This window comes from Heterocephalus glaber, unplaced genomic scaffold, assembly GCF_053883595.1.
Source record: "Heterocephalus glaber isolate CG9 unplaced genomic scaffold, H.glaber_assembly_v1.0 deba00001550, whole genome shotgun sequence".
NCBI classification, from domain to species: Eukaryota; Metazoa; Chordata; class Mammalia; order Rodentia; family Bathyergidae; genus Heterocephalus; species Heterocephalus glaber.
Window position 1 is genome coordinate 11,144,140 of NW_028258343.1, and position 16,705 is coordinate 11,160,844.

The 16,705-nt window shown below is 36.8% G+C and overlaps 1 protein-coding gene across 10 annotated transcripts in view; it reads right to left on the minus strand.

Moving 5' to 3' along the window:
- The window catches only part of Shprh (SNF2 histone linker PHD RING helicase), an 83,385-nt gene that overhangs the window by 59,048 nt on the left and 7,632 nt on the right, over positions 1-16,705 (minus strand). For 5 of the 10 annotated variants that reach the window (XM_021259272.2, XM_021259273.2, XM_021259275.2 and 2 more), the window contains 9 exons: positions 15,006-15,673; positions 12,075-12,204; positions 9,796-10,053; positions 6,766-6,844; positions 5,951-6,101; positions 4,304-4,412; positions 3,497-3,753; positions 2,029-2,688; positions 521-772 (listed from right to left, as the gene is read on the minus strand). In XM_021259272.2, coding sequence (XP_021114931.1) covers positions 521-772; positions 2,029-2,688; positions 3,497-3,753; positions 4,304-4,412; positions 5,951-6,101; positions 6,766-6,844; positions 9,796-10,053; positions 12,075-12,204; positions 15,006-15,641 — 2,532 coding nt within the window. In that variant the 5' untranslated portion in view covers positions 15,642-15,673. Of the gene's footprint in view, positions 1-520; positions 773-2,028; positions 2,689-3,496; positions 3,754-4,303; positions 4,413-5,950; positions 6,102-6,765; positions 6,845-9,795; positions 10,054-12,074; positions 12,205-15,005; positions 15,674-16,705 lie in introns of those variants that run through there. The other 5 variants (XM_004846013.4, XM_087190081.1, XM_087190082.1 and 2 more) reach the window with 2 other exon arrangements.

Below are 16,705 nucleotides of genomic sequence, written 5' to 3' on the forward strand. Positions count from 1 at the left end.
TCCAGATGTAAACCTCTGGAGCAATAGATATGATGCATAAATTCAATTCAGATTGTTTGAAGAAGACCAGAGAAAGATACATGATAAAAGCTGAGATAAAATTCTGTTCTCTGAAGAAGCATTTTCTGTAACCATCTGATCTCTCTGGGAAAGATTAAACTATAAGAGTCAACTCTGGCTCAAAGTTATTAGAGCCCACATGCTGAGCTTCTAGTCAGCATAAATTATTAAAAAATTTCCTAAATACAGTTTATTTTGATTTGTATCACCCATAAACTGACATCCAAATATATACGAACAGTGTCCACAGAGCAATCAGGCACAGGGTGTGAAAACAATCCCAAAGGGTGGCATAGTTCATTGCACAAGAGCAAATGAAATACAGAGCATTTAATAGCAAACTTTCGACTACTATCAGTATTGTAGGTGAACTACACTTTAACTATTAAACTATTCAGTTTACCCTAAACCCTTTCTCATTCTTCCCCAGCCCCCGAAGGATTCTTGCAGGGACCCTCACTTTCACTGCAGGACATTCAACCATCTGGGCTTCATCGAGGCAGATCCTCCACCACTCCACAGCCACCAGGGGGCTGGGAATGGCCATGTATCGCTTCTGGTTCCGTAGGCGACGCCCATCCTCACTATTGCTATGTGGGATATCCACGTAGTTCAGTTCTGAACGAAGGACATCATAGGTGATGATAACTATATCTTGTTCTGCTAAGAAGTGAGGTTGTAAAAAGCCATCTTTCTTTACTCCTTGATATACCTAGGAAATAATCAGCACCAATGCAGTTATTGTAAAAGAGTTCATCAAAGACAAATGAAATATTCATTTATTTAAACCCTGAGCCCTTTCCACGTGCTTAGGATTATACATGCTACAAGGCAGATATCCTACCTGTCTAGATGAGAAATATGGAAGGAACTGTAACAAAAGTAAATGTAACAGCACAGTGGAAAGACCAACTGTGTGGCTGAAAAGGAGAATTCAGAGGAGCTAAAATGTCAGGTATACCTTCCAGAATTAGAGTTCTCATAGTGGAGAATAGGAAGAGGACAGGTGTACGAAGGAATCGATAGCTATGTGAGAGCACACTGATATGAAAAACAGAACAGTAGGAACTATATTCATGAAATACCATTTGCATTTCAAACATGGTGGTAAGCACTGTCTTTAAATTTCAACAGTACTGTAGTCGCTCAATGATTCCTATCCCACACATAAAGGAACATCAACTGACTTGCTCAAAAATAAAGACGTTGAGACTTCTAAGCTCACCAACCCTCACGGAACACAGCTCCTCAATGAGAAAAAGTATGCTTTACTTATTACTGTATTCTCCTAGCCTACGATAGTGGCTGAAATATAAAAAACCTACAATAATACTTGCACGGAAAGAAGGAATAACGAAGATAGCAAAAGGTACTAATGGTAGCAAACAATAACCCTAATGGACCATCACTATGTGCCAGGACTTTACCAAATTGTTTAACTTCATAACAAATCTATGTCAAGATACTATTTCATTCAGAACTTAACATAGTTCTTGGCACATAATAGGTGCTCAATAAACGTGCTGAATGAGTAAATTTTTATTTTACCAAAGAGGTTACTGAGACTTCAGAGGACAATTTTGGAGCTAAAAGGTGATAGATAGATCAGGCAGACAGCTGCAATTTCACAATGTTGCCTTGGGAATATATTTTTCTCTCAAAGCATAAATGCTTCTACTAGCTTTTACATTTAAGTTATCAATAATTTTTAAAAAAGCTTTCACATATTCACATTCTAAGTGCTCTAACTTCTAAAATTCAGAAGCTAGGGAAGAATACAGTCTACTGTTCTATTTCTTACTTTTAATTTCCTCTTCTGCCTGTGATTTAACATTAATATTTAATATTAATATCATGTTAATAAGTTAACTTCTGGAATGAAATAATAAAGCAACCAAGATTATAAAAACTGTCATGAGGAAACAAAAATGTGCATTTTGCTATCCCTCTGAGCCCAAGAGGCCTTACCAAGACTCGAAGAGATGAGGACTTCACATGCCGGTTGATCTCGTCCACCCACTGGTGGCAGATGGAGCTTGGCGAGATGATCAGAGTTGCTCTTGTTGACACTGGCTCCATTGCCACAAGGCAGTGGGGGCAGTAAAAAGGCTTAATTTTCAGGTTTTCCTCTTTATAGTTCACACACTTTGCATGCTGCCACAGGTGGCAGTTCAGGCATTGAACGCGGGGCTTACGGTCTATCTGGTCAAATTCACCACATATGCACTCAAAGCGATAATCAGCATTATCATAGGGACTCAGGACGTTAGAATGTGGCCCCTCATTCCTGGCAGGGTTTAGAGATTCACAATGGTCCTTAGCTTCTTGCTCTTGCTTGACTTCATAGACACATGTACTTTCAGACATGGCAACATCAGTAATTCCAGACTCACTTGCGGCTGGACAGTGACCTTGTATGTCAGCAACGGTGTCAGGCTGACTTTTCCCTTTTTCTGTGGATGGCACAGGCTTTTTCTTCAGTTTACTACGATTTTTCCTGGCCTTATAATAATAATAGTAAGGGTCATCATCATCGTCGGAGGTATTTGATGGCAAGTATTCAGAATCTGTGTCCTTATTCCCTGATTTTCTGGGTTCTTTCTGAAATTTCCTTGGACTTCCTACTGCCTATGAAAAAACAATTATTTAATTAACTTATTTCAACATAGTTATATTTCTGAACTTAAATTCACAAATTTTAGTGTGGAATGAAGTTTTTAACTAACGACAGCAGCAATGACAAAAGTAGAGGTTAAACTCTATAATATGCTTAACAACTAATTTTACAGTGCATCTAACTGAATACTTGTTATGCGCCAAACACCCTTATTTAGGCTTAGTGGTAACCAAAATAAAGATTCTAGTCTTCTAAAGTTCATAGTCAGAAACTAGAAAACAGAAGTCATAGGTATAAGTGCTTTTTCTAACTACAGATATTCCTCATTTAATGACCTATATGGTTAATGACTATTTGGACTTATGCTGAGGCGCACTGTTCAGACCTGTAACCCGCCACTCTGACTTACGACCCACATTTTGATTTACGACACAGGAACACAAGCAGCAGTGTAGCCTCATGGTGGCTGCTACAGTGCAGTACTATAATTTTTGCTGATTGGACTATACTGTACAGTACCATAGCTTTATTATACATTACAGTACTGCATATAAGTTATGCAAATCAAGCTGGAGTCTCCTTTGGCCGTTTCTTTGCTCTGAATATTGTAATGTACATGCTATGTACAATTCCTCATTTAGTGACCAATTCATTTAATAACCTAGTAGCAGGAATGAGACTTGCTCGATAAATGAGGAATGGTTATAGTTTGTTTTTTAATCTTCAGACTGTAAGACCTTCAGTGGCAAGGTGGGATCTGTCAACTTATTCCGTTAGGCATGACGTACAGGTGTAAGTACTTAATAAATGCTCAAGTACCTGCTTTTTTGTTTTATCGCATATATCCTCCTCCTTGTAATTCTTCCCCAATGTAAAGGTCCCTGAGAAACCATGACCTTTGATCTGTTTCACAAGACCTTCAAAAATTAAACATTTCAGCATCCGTTTCAGAAGACTCCTGTTTCGTTGAACGTCGTATCTATATATAGAACTGACATACTTATAGATGGAAAGGATAGAAACTCCTTTTTTCCCATTCATTTCTTTTACAGCTGTCAGGATCATCACACGTGTAGCTAAATGCAAAAAGATATCTTAACTCAGTCAAAATAATTAAAATAAAATGGAAACACAACTCAGTTAATCCGCAGTGTGGAGAAAGTTAAGAATAATGTTAAATTTACTGTGATACAGCATCATTTTAAGGAATATATAATAAAAATTTATTTCAACATATTAAACAAATCACTACAATAGAAATCATTTCAGGAAGAATTATTCAGGTTAATGTTGGTCTTACAAAACAATAATCTATCACAATTATGAAAGAAAACACCCCTAGTTATCCAATCTTCTATATGGTCTCATTGTGTAAGGGAAATATTCATCACTAATGAAATTTTATGTAGTTATACTATAGGATAAACAAAACCAGGTTAAAATTGTAAGCTAAAGAAATTTGAAAAACATACTGAACAAGAACTCCAGCACATTATGAATTGTAACTAGATCCATTTTTCCCATGTACAGACGAATGTGAAAACATTTATAACAATGACAAGGTATCAGGATTGCAAGAACTAAAACAAAGATCATCGTAGGAAGATATTTTTAAGAGATACTTACGGGGGCACTGAACTTTTTCTTTTGGTTCTAATCCCATATTCTGACTTTCCGTGTCCTTAACTGACCCTCTGAAACAATGGGACGGGATGAAATAGCTCACCTCTTTCCCCTGATACATAAACAACATTCAGTAGTCACACATTTGCTTTTAGTACTCAGAATGGTTTATTCAAGTTAACACTCTTTCCATGAAGGAAATAAAGCAGTAAACAATTTTAAAAGAAAGGGTTACGTATACTATTCATATACACAAACCTTTTTTTTTTAATTTCCAAGCTTACAAGTAGAGTTTTTTAAATTTATGCATATTATATTACTTAAAAATTAAGTGAAGACTATCTGAAATTAATTTTTAAGGCATTCTTAAAAAGATACTGAAGATAACAACTTGGAATTAAAATATGTAATGAGTAGAGAAGGAAGTTATTGATAGTTAAAGTCACTTTTCTACAAAAGAAAGATTTTTTTTCTGTTCCTACTGTTATGGTTTAGATCTAACATGTCTACCAAATGTATCATGCATTCAGAGGTGGGCTTTTGGAAGGTGATTGGACCATGGGGGCATGATACTTAGTGGATTCATCCACTGATCATTTATGTGTGCCCTAGTCAGAAGGCGTGGGTCACTGGGGTGTGACCCGGAAGGGTGTGATCTAGTTTTGGGCTCCTTCCTTCTCTTTTGGCTTCTATGAAACCATGAACTAAGTGACTTTGCTTCCTTATACCTTTCCACCATCATGTTCCTGCCTTGGATGGATGGTGTTCCCTGAAATCATGAGTCAAATTAAACCTCCTCCTTTGAGTTGTGGGTGTTCAGTATTGTGTCCCAGCAATGAGAAATCTGACTAGATACCTACTCAAATCTCAAAGACTAATTTTGGAAACCTGACCTATTAACAGATCATAGTTCACTGATGCTTTGAGCCTGATCATCACTAAATGAGATTAATTACAGCTACGCTCTTTCTTAACTACTGGTCTCATTTCAGCAGGATTTAATGTATTGGTCTCAGATTTCATTACTGCAAAATACAAGCCATCAGCTTGTATTTGCCTCAGTGAGGATTTTGGAGTTAACACTAAACTTTGTTTTTTTGGTACCGGGGATCGAACTCGGGTCCTAGTGCCTGCAAGGCAGGTGGCGTAAACTTTGTATTTTTAAGCACAATTATATATTTCAGGCAAAGGCCTTAAGAATCTGTCTCATCTAACAATCTATTTGCTAAGTTACCTATTCTACAACAAAGTTCTAATTACTAGAGTAGAAGATTTACATATCTGAGATTTGTATTATTTTTTAAAGAGTTCTTAAAAATATTTAGTGCTAAATGATGTGTTGTTGAAGTGACAAAACCTCTGAGGAGTCAACAGTACTTTCATACAGGGGTTTCTCTGCCAACTAGTGGGACGCTTGTAGGTGGCTGCATACCCTCTTCCTAGTTGGCCAACATCATGAGAAAACCTTGTAGGTTCACCCACAGCCCGTTCTCTGTGCCCACTGAAGTTAAGCAATGCTAATATAGTGTAGCTAATCATTAGCCACACTGAACAAAGTGTCAACGTGTGCACCAAGCAAATGTTCACCATATGATGCCTTTTGAGAACGTATGTCCCCTGCTTTGCCGAGCAATACAGAACTCCTCCTACCTCAGGAAGAGTGAGAGTGTCTTGTTTGACATCTTGTCGAGTATGTGTCAGAATGAGCGCCAAAACCTCCACTGTCTTTCCAAGACCCATCTCATCTGCTAGGATTCCACCAAGCAACTGTGGTCCAGAATGTGGGTGCTCACGGGTGATGCTGAGTGAAAAACAAGCACAGTACATCACAGGAGTGTAAGTAAAAAATACTCTTCTTAATTTGAACTCCAAGAGAATATTGGAAGAAAGGAAGAAATGCCTGTTTATTCGAAGTATTCCTTAGGGTGAAACAATTAAAATCCCTAGATCATAAATATAAGAACCATAATAAAAAAACTGTACAAGCTGAGCTAAGTCTGCAGAAACGAAAGTGGTACTGATAAATATTCATTAATTTTTTCATCTATAATTAAAAGGAAATATATCTGGGTTCTATGATCTTTATGAATCTGTGAGTAAAGCATAAAGGGGAATAACTATCATTCACTAATTATATTTATCAATGATTCCTAAAACTTTTTATAGCATAAATTGACAAATTCAACGAAAAGTGTAAAAACAACCTAGTAATAAAAAAGGTAACATTTCTACTTAGAATAAAAATCTCTTGTTTGAATCTAGATGACTAAACATCTTATGTCTATTATGAAGTATTCATTTACTAAAGTGACAAATGTTAGCAATGCATTCTAGCTTTAAAAAAAAAATCTCTAATAAGACTTTCTTGAAATATTACTGAAACTAAGGATGTATGTTATAATTTCATACAGCTTATTATTGCGTTTATTTTTTAAATCAAGCAAATAAATAAAATTTTGCCTTACCAGCCTGTATATGGATTATAGTACAGTTTCAAACCCTCAGGTGTAATAATCTCTCGCCACAAGAAGTGCAGGGAACTTTCTAAGGAAAAATATAACCATAAGTTTTTGTTTGTTTTCCTTTCTTTCAGATAATCAGATTAAGTTTAAAAATAAGTGAACAGTTAGGATACCCTGAAATATCAATTCAGACACCCATATTCTTGAGAAAACTTATATGAAAAACATGCGTAGAAGGGTAAGGACCCCTCCAGTTGTTTTCTTCTAATATTATTCTTCAGCTTCCTTTGCTTTAGGCACAAATCTATATAAGCAAGTTGTAAGACCAAAAAAGAAAAGGGCAGCAAATTGCAGGTGGTTAACAGGAAAAGAAAATTAATATACATAGGTAACTCCTACTGATAAAGGAAATTAGCTTATCTTTTATAAATCAGTCAAGAAGTTGCATGAAGTTTTAAAATAACTCAACAGACATTGCTAACAGGCTAATACATTTCCCCAAAACATATCTGACTTCTTATGTGGGTTATAAAGTGGGAGGAAAGGATTACTTAACTGAGGAAAGCAAATCTGAAACTATACTATTGAAGTACTGAGTTTGTTTCAACTACACTCTTCCACTATCTTTCCCTTTCATATTTTAGCTTCCTGAAACCAACCACTGTACCAAGTAGGGCATGTGTCTTTACTCAGCAGTGAAATGCCAATTTTTTGGTTGCTTTTATAAGGAATTAAAAGATGAAACAGGAACACAAATACGTACTGTTTATAAAAAAAATTAAAAAGATGAAAAGTTTAAATTTATAACTATAAGGGCAGAAGAAATGTTAAATGGCACTCGGGGATTTAATCAACAAAATGTAGTCTGGGGACAAAAAAGAATGAATTACTGACACACACAGGATGGATATATCTCTGAAACAGTTTGTTGAAAGAAACAAATCTTTCCTTTAAAGTATTCATATATTATGATGTCATTCAAGATACAGGCAAAACAGTGGTGCAGTGGTTGTTGCTTCCTGAAGGGATCTGAAGTAAGAGAATTGACTGGGCCACAAGAGGTCTGTCAGGGGTTATGGAAATATTTTATACCAGCAGTATCTGATAGAAATATAATGGGAGGCACATATGTGTATTTAACTTTTAATTTATAGTTATAGTAATACAAATAAGAATCAGGTGAAATTAATTTTGTAAGGATATGTTACTTATCCCAGTATGAACAAAATACTGTTTCAATATGTAATCAATATAAAATTGTTAAGATATTTTACATTCTTTCTTTTTTGGGATATTATTTGAAATCTGATGTGTATTTTAAACTCATAGTAAATCTCAATTTGGACAGTCATATTTCAACACTCAGGAGTCATACGTGGCTACTGGCAACTTTGGATGCAGTCTAGCTCTCTATCTTCATTAGGTTGTTGGCCACACAAGTGTATAGATGGGTTTAATCTGTGGCCTTAAGATCAGGTCAGTGCCTTTTACTGTTAACTTTTTATAAAATTATTTAACTGAAGAAAAATACTTTATTTCAGAGAAAAATAATATGGTCTGTGAGAAACTTCATAGAACCAGGAATTTAACAAATAACTAAAAGGGAAAATAGAGTGAGAGATGGGAGATAAAACTTATGGGTTATGAAACAACCAACAGCAACCAACTCTGTCTGATTGTTCTCTGGTTTCAGATTAGAAGTCTGTGTGTGTGTGTGTGTGTGTGTGTGTGTGTGTGTGTATGTGAGAGTGAGAGAAAGAGAAAGGGAGGGAGGAGAGAGGGCAGAGAAGAGAGGGAGGGAAAAACTGAAGAAGGGAATGAATGGAGTTTGGAAGGAGACAGATTTGTTGATACTCAACAATATGTTTGGGCTTTAAAAATCTGATATATACACACACACACACACACACACACATATCCCTTATTTAAAAGAACTCTTATCTTTCAAGAAATAAACTGAAATATTAATGTGTATAGGATTTACTTCAAAATAAGTCAGAGTATGGGGTTAGGAGTAAAAAGAAATAATATTGGCTAGGAACTGACATTTACTGTCCAAAATGAAGAGTTTAAAAAAATGAAATTTGTTGGATAAAAACATATAAACTGGAAAACTTGGGAGAAATAAGCAATAGCTATTTGTTACTGACCAAAATAATTCTATACAAGAGAACTGAAAAATAGTGAACACTTTAACTTCCTAGAGTCATGTAAAAAATGTCACCTGTGTCTATCCCTTTAAAGAAATGACTGCCAGGTGTAGTGGCGCACACCTATGCCAGCACTCAGGAAGCTGAGGCTGGAGGATCTCTGTGAGTTTGAGGCCAACCTGGACTACCAAGTGAGTTCAAGGCCAGCCTGAACTACATAGTGAGACCCTATCTCAAAAAATCTCCCAAACAAACCAACCAACCAACACCCCACAAAAACAGAAAACGAAAAAGAAAGAAAGGTGACTCATAAATCTAAAACTTTCATAAAATTACTGACTAGATAACATTTAATTACTATTTATTTTGTGGAGCAACAAAAAATGTAAATCCAGGAAGTAAGTCTCCTTCTTTTATAAATTTTGTATTGTTAAATTAATAATGAAATTGTGCAGTGTTTTCTGCCAATGACTACAAAGATTCTCATTTACTTGAGTTCTGAAAATAATTCTTAGTTGTAAGTCACATCAACAAATATCATGGTTTTCAAAAATTCAAAGCTGCATTTATTTTGGAAGAAAAAGCCAGCCCAAACTTTTATGAATGAGATAAGTCATTAATTGATTTTTCTAGATTTCAATTTTGAAGGAGTTCTTAGAAAATACTTTTATTCAGGGTTGACAGTACAGATCAGTGGCAAAGCACTTGCCTAGTACATGTAAGGCCCTGGATTCAGTACCCAGTACTGCAAAAAAAGAGAAGAAAAATACATTTGTTCATAGTAATACCCATCCTAGCCTATCTTTTTAATATGCTTTTTAAAATGGTTATTTTCCTCCTCACTCCATCGCTCATGTATAATCTTTAAACATCTTATACTTGCCATCAGTAGGAGCGCTTCTGAAATGCTCTTGCTGTAGCATCCAGTTGACAGCCTCTCTCTGGTAGGGTCTCAGCACGGGCATCAGCGCAGGATGCTGCACATCCACGGGGACAGACTGTGTTTCCTGCTGATGTGTTTGCTTCACAAAGTGATAGAGCTCATCAATGTCCTGTCCCTCCGGCTCACTATCTGAGTCTTCCTCATCATCTCCCAATACATCTGTATGGCCAACAGCAGTGGATTTACAGCCTGATCCACCTTTTAAAATCACAAGCAATTCTTACTCTGTAAAGGCGCATTCCCCCCACCCAAATCTGCAGGTCTTGCTCAACGTGTTTTGCGTATCAAAATCTTCACTGATCAAAAATCTCCCCATCCATTCTTCAAGACAGTTCAAATGGTGGGCACAACTGCCCTCTGGAAGACTTATGCTTACATGAAAAAATACAAATGAAAACCCTCAACAAATTTATGACCTCCTTCCAGTTGACTCTTTTTATGTCATTTTCTTTGGCCCTCCTTGGCTGGAATTAAGTTTTTCTTCCACGTTTACACAATACTCTTATACTCTGGATATGACAGAACACTGAAATCTATCTGGTATTAGAGTCATTCATATGACCTGTCCCTTCCCCATTGAGAGCAAAGGCAGTTTTCTGTTGTTAGAGACTCAGAGACAGTGACACTGTTGGTATTTAATAACTATCTGAGAAACTGAATGAGAATACCTTTTCCACTTTATAAAGCACTTATTTTATGTTTATATCTGAATGTAGAAAGTCCATATGCATTTATAATTTTTTTATGTCTATTAAGACAAAGATTCCCATTATATTTCTTCCTCTAAAATACAGGACAAGGTATTGGCAGCAAGAGAAACTAATTAGGAATCGAGTGCTTAAGCTTTTTTTGTTTTGAGACAGGGTCTTGTTATATGGTTCAGGCTGGCCTTGAATTCACTGTGTAGCCCAGGCTGGCCTTGAACTCAAGCATTCCTCCTGTCCCAGCCTTCCCAGCGCTGGGATTACAGGCGTGCCCCACATGCCTGGCTTCAAGTGCTTAAACTATTAATGTAAACATGAAAGAATATCAGATCCATTTGGTAGCACAACTGCCCTTTTCATGAGTACACGAAAAAAATAAAAATGAAAACCCTGAACAAATGAGGTGATTTCTCATTAAAAGCATCATTCTTCATGTTGAAGAAGTATATCACTACTTTCTGAATTGCTTTCAGAATTGTATAGGACATGTTTAGTATGTTCTAGAACTGAGAGATCAAAGAAAAAACACACAACTTATTCCTTTAGTCAATTAAAAAAATGCCATGTAGGATTTTCAAAGATTTACAATTAATATGTATTTCTTCATAATATATCATTAATGTACAATTATTCATGTCATTATAAGCTATGTAATCTAGTAATATGTAACTCTGAAATTTTTCTTAGAAATGTTTTTAAGAATTCAAATTATGTTATTTTGAAAAGGCAAAATAATGGAATTCTTACAAATTTTAGAAACTCTAGATGTACTTGAAAGCATTCTTATTAATTTTGAAATCAAAGATTTTTCTTTTTAACTTGAAAAATAATTCACTATTATTAGGAATATGAAGCTTTGAAAAAAAGTACTACAGAATAAACTCAATGGGTAGTGTCTAGAAACTGATTTATAAAATACTGCAGTACAAAAATGACCTATATTATACACCTGAAATAATGCTGACCTGTTAATGCCCCAAGTATAATTTGCAATTTGAGCTGCCTGTCAAGGGGTCACCTGCACTGTCCCTTGGCCGCCAGCGGCAGACAACTCTGAAACTGCAGTCTTGACCAAGGATGCAACCTCTTGCCAAGAAACAGAACACAGTCACTTGGTTTTCGTGGAGTAAGGCTGCTGAGATCAGACTGCAATGGAGAGGTGGGACAAAGGCCACTCCAGGGTCTTTGGCGTGACAAAATTCTGCACAGGAAAAACAAAAAAATCCCACCAGCTCAGCCCCATTCAGACTCTGCCTTTTGACTTCCTCACTGACTGCAAATCCTTCTTGAATGCTTACTATCAGTTAAGCCCAGTTAAGCAAATACAGTAAAGAAATATATCAATGAGAACATTTCAGATCAGTAAAACTCTGCCATACATACAATCATTTTATGTAAGTCATTTAAGTTTTATCATTCTTATTATCTGTTTTTCTTGTTGCTATGTGTAGGTGTTGAAGGATAAATCCCCAACTCTAAAGTAACAGAAATTTTAAAGTGTACTTTAAAAATTACCTGGAATAATAAAATTATATAACTTTTCCATCACCTTCTTCATGAGTTGATTGAACTTTTTCATTCTTGAACTTGCATCACTGAAAGAGTCCAGTTTTGCTAGGCCATCTTCCAGAACATAAATTCCAACCTACAAAGAATTATCAACATAAAGGTAATTTTACTTGAAATATACTATTCTTAATGAGAACATAAGAAAAAAACATTGTTTATTGACACTATTTTACAGTATTTGTACCCATAAACTAGATACATACCTACGAGATCTCCTCATACGTTTTCACTTTCAATAGAAAATTCATTCCACAAATATAAGTACCTACTATGTGTGATGTACCATTCAAGTTACTGGAAAAAAATACATCACTAACTGGAACCAAACCAAGTTCAGTTCCAGTTAGGAAATGAAAGAACACCAATTCTATCCAGTGAAATCACTGATTCCTGAATCTGATGAGCATGAAATGATTAATTAAGTTTGTTAAAAATGCAGACTTCCCTGGAAGATTCCAATGCATATGCTAGGATTCTTACACACAGTTAGATTTGGGAATCTTTATTACTGGGTCAAAAACTAAAATATGTAGGAAAACAGACCTTGATTAATGTGTAGTATTGTGACTCTAGTGAAACAATGCAGTATGAAATTTTGCAACTGAAAGAATACTGGCACTGATATTTAGGAATTAAATTAACTCGGAAATATAACTTTTATTTTAATCCACATATCCCCATTCACCCTACGTAATATAATTTTAAAAGTTTCTAACAGTGGACAGTAAATAGTAGTTTTTTTCATTTCCTCTCTTTGTAGCCCCGGCTGTCCTGGAATGGTGATCCTCCTGCCTCAGCCTCCCAAGTGCTGGGATGACAGGTGTGCACCACCACGCCTGGCTCAGGAACCTCTGATTACCAACTTTGGTTGGGGGTGTCCATGCCCCACTGATGGGGCCCAGCCATTTGGGGAGCAGCCAGCCCACAGCTCGCAGGAAGGTGCCTTCCTTGAAGACCCTGGTTTATTGTCAAGGAAATGACAACTACCATGGACAGCCAAAGAGGAGCGAAGCCCAGAGTGGGAAGGGGTACAGGGCGCCCTAGTGCTGCCCCATATCTCTGGACCCATGATTGAGGTTTCCATGGAGCTTTGTCCCAGGGCCCGGCGTGCATGGCACTCAGCATCTTCCCCAGCCCCAATCCCTCCCGATGTCCCCTGGCGCCCACTGGCCCCTGTCAGGAGTGGCCAGGGGTGTGCTGACAGTGAGGACATCCTGGGATTAGGGGCTCCAAGGAGACCAGGGGCCAGAGACCAAGAGGAAGAGCCAGAGGGGTGCAGGCATCCTGATGGCCCCAGGCCCAACAAGGTGTCCAGGGCCCAAGCCTGGAAGCAAAGCACAGGCCAAATCTCCATTTCTTTAATTCACTGTGTAACCCAGGCTGGCCTCAAACTTGCGGTGATCCTCCTGCCTCAGCCTCCTGAGTACTGGGATTGCAGGTGATCGCCACCATGCGAGGACAAATCTGTTTCTTACTGGCTGCCTCACAAGTTCACAGCACCTTGCAGACTTTCTGGGCCTGACTCCCTAATCACTGAGATTCTCATATTCTTGCAGTAAAGAACAAGAATCCACCAGCATTACAAAGATATGAGTGACAAAATTTGTATTTTATTATTGGTACTTGCCTTGTGTTTACTCAGGGATAGTTTACTATGCAGCAATAAATGTTTAAATATTTATAAAAATCAAGATCAGAAAAAATGGAATACATCAAGACTTGGCTTGCAGGGTTTTGGAAACGGATAGAACACAGACACAGAAGCCATGAATTCTTACATACTTGGTACCACTGTGCCACAATTTTGGCATTCACAATCAGAGAAGACAGGGAATTGCTTGGCCATGTTGATTCACTGCCCAGGGAAGAATTAATGGCATTCTAATGGTTCTAAATTTTCTCCTTTCCTCACTCAATTCTCAAAATATAGGACTACTGATGCAATTATTTTTAATGTGAGAAATATATAAGAAACAATTTTCATTTAAACAAAGACAAATTAACAATTTGAAATACTTTTCTTTAAAGTTTTATCATGAAAGCACCTTAAGCTTTATGAAGTACATTTATTTACATTACCTCACCTGATTTTTAACAAATTCCATACAGAAAAAAGAATGGGTATTATTTACCGTTCATACAGAAAAAAAAAGCTGAAATTAGAGCATTTAAATGATCTGGATAAAATTATATGGCTAGTAGCTAAAGATGGCAAAGCCTAAAGTGATTTATCTATTCACTTACTGAAAATCTATTCATATATCAGGCAATTTACTGGGCTATGAATATAAAAGATTTCATATTCTAGCAAGGTTGAAATATCTAAAATGAACTACAAGTGGCAAAAGCAAAAATCAAAATATCCATTAGGTAATAGGTATTCTGGAGAAAGGGCACCTACCACCACCCATAAGACTTAAGAAAAGAACTCCATGCATGAAGTAAGCTCTGAATGGAACATTAAAGAATGCACAAGAGTTTCCAGGCAATAATCCAGGCAGAGGGAACTGTGAGAGCAAGTGCAAATATGTAGAATGACAGCAGGGTGTCTGTAAGAAACATCAACTATAGTTTCTGGAACAAAATCAAAAGGATGAGGCTTAAGGACCTATCAAAAGAGTGACTTGTGTGCTGGATTAGAAAGCTTATCCTTAGTTCTGTAGTCAGGAAAGAATCGTATTCATATGCTACTGTTCTAGAACTCTAGTAGATGAAGCCCTGGAAAAGGCAAACCAGGAAATAGAACATGATTGTTACAGTAAGAGGAAAGAGATGATGAGGACCAAAACAAGTCACTGGCTTTTCAGGTCTTCCAAGTTAACTTCAAAGTGAGCTGCCAATACAGCAGAACCCTACAAGAGTGCAGAAACTGAGTACCTTGATAACGTGCCTTCCTTCTGGTCTTTGGTAAAGTTTTATTCTTTTCTTCTTTTGCAGCCACCCCAAGTCTTCTAGCATTTCACCACTGAAAGATGATTCCACTCGAATGCCCTTGTCACAAATGTTGACTGATTCTTTCAGTCCCTTTTCTTGTTTCTCCACATCCTCACATTCAGAATGAACATATATCAGGAACTGATTGCTTGACTCTGAACTCATCAAGGTAAAACTCTTCTCAGAAAAATTATCATCTAAACTCTGCTCAGGAAGAAGCTGAAGAATTAGTTCTCCCAGAAATGCTTTCCAAGAACTATCAGAGTGACAGGGAAAAATCACAATGTTCAACTTTACAGACAAAGAGAGAAAATCACCAACAGTCTCTTCTTTCTTGGTTGCTGTTGAGAAGCTCACAGCCTCAGAGCACCTCTTCTTATCTCTGTGAGCCACTTCGTCCTGCAGACTATCGTCCTCCTGGACGCACTGAGGAGAGCAGTCAGCACCTGTGCAGGGCTGCTCATCATCAGTCAAGGCAAGAGGCTCGTTCCTCCGGTCCTCGTGCATGTTCCAACGGAGCTGCTGCTGCTTTTCCTCATCTACCTTCACTGGAGGGGCCCGTTTCCGTCGGCTGCTCATTTTCACGTTTTCTTGTATGACAGATGTGAATTCTAAAAGACAAATGAAAGAGTAGGCACACCAAGTGAAGATTTCAGTATGTAAAAACTTCTAGATGAGAAATTCATCAAAAAGTCATAGTCTATACACACAATACAAAAATCCTTGGAGGAATTCATAAAAAGCAGTGGGTAACCCGAGTTTGATCCTTGGTACCAAAAACAAAAAAGCAGTGGGTAATTTTTGTATTAAATTAGATACGCCTAAGGAACACATAATCTCACGTAACAAATTCTAATGATTTTACTGGTTTCTAGTGGATAAATCTAAGATGATCTTTTGTATAAAGTAAATTCTTAAAATATATTTGATAAGCAATACGATAAGAAGGTAAAATTCTCATATAGCATGGAAATGATTATTGGAATGTTAGTAATATTTAAACTCATATAGTTGCTACAGAATTTCAGTTTTGTTTTATAATCCCAAAGCACTAAAAAAAAAAGTCACTTAAGTATTACATAGCTTATAAACACCTAAAAATCTTTTTTTTTCAAGGGGGAAAATGAAAATACAGATATATATTTCTTTTTATGGATCAGATAAAAAGAATAAGAGAGACAGCTGGGCAAGAAATAAAGTATTGATGGCAATGAGGGGGAAGAAGGGGAGTGAAAGAATAAAAGAAAAAGGTTTAAAGAAAAGAGAGCTTGGCCATCTCAAAAGAGGAAACAGGTCTGAATGTAGCTCTAAACTATGCCATTCCCTCATGAAATACAAACTCATAGGAATTAAATAAGGAAGTCTTCATGGTGGTTGGTATCTATTTCAGCCTAGTAGCCTGCAAGGCAAAAGGGTAAAAAATAAAATTTGGCTTCAAGTGCTTTAAGAAATATTCTGAATAACTCTATTTTTAAATAAAATCCAATCAGGTATTTGCTGAGTCTACACTAAGTAGTCAGCACCGTTTCGTATTTTAGGGGAGGATACAGAATAAGTATAAATCAAATCATGGACTGTAATACAAAACAGGTAAGCAACTGAGTTTTGGTTTCTCGGTAACAAACTGAGGAGGCAGAGGAGTC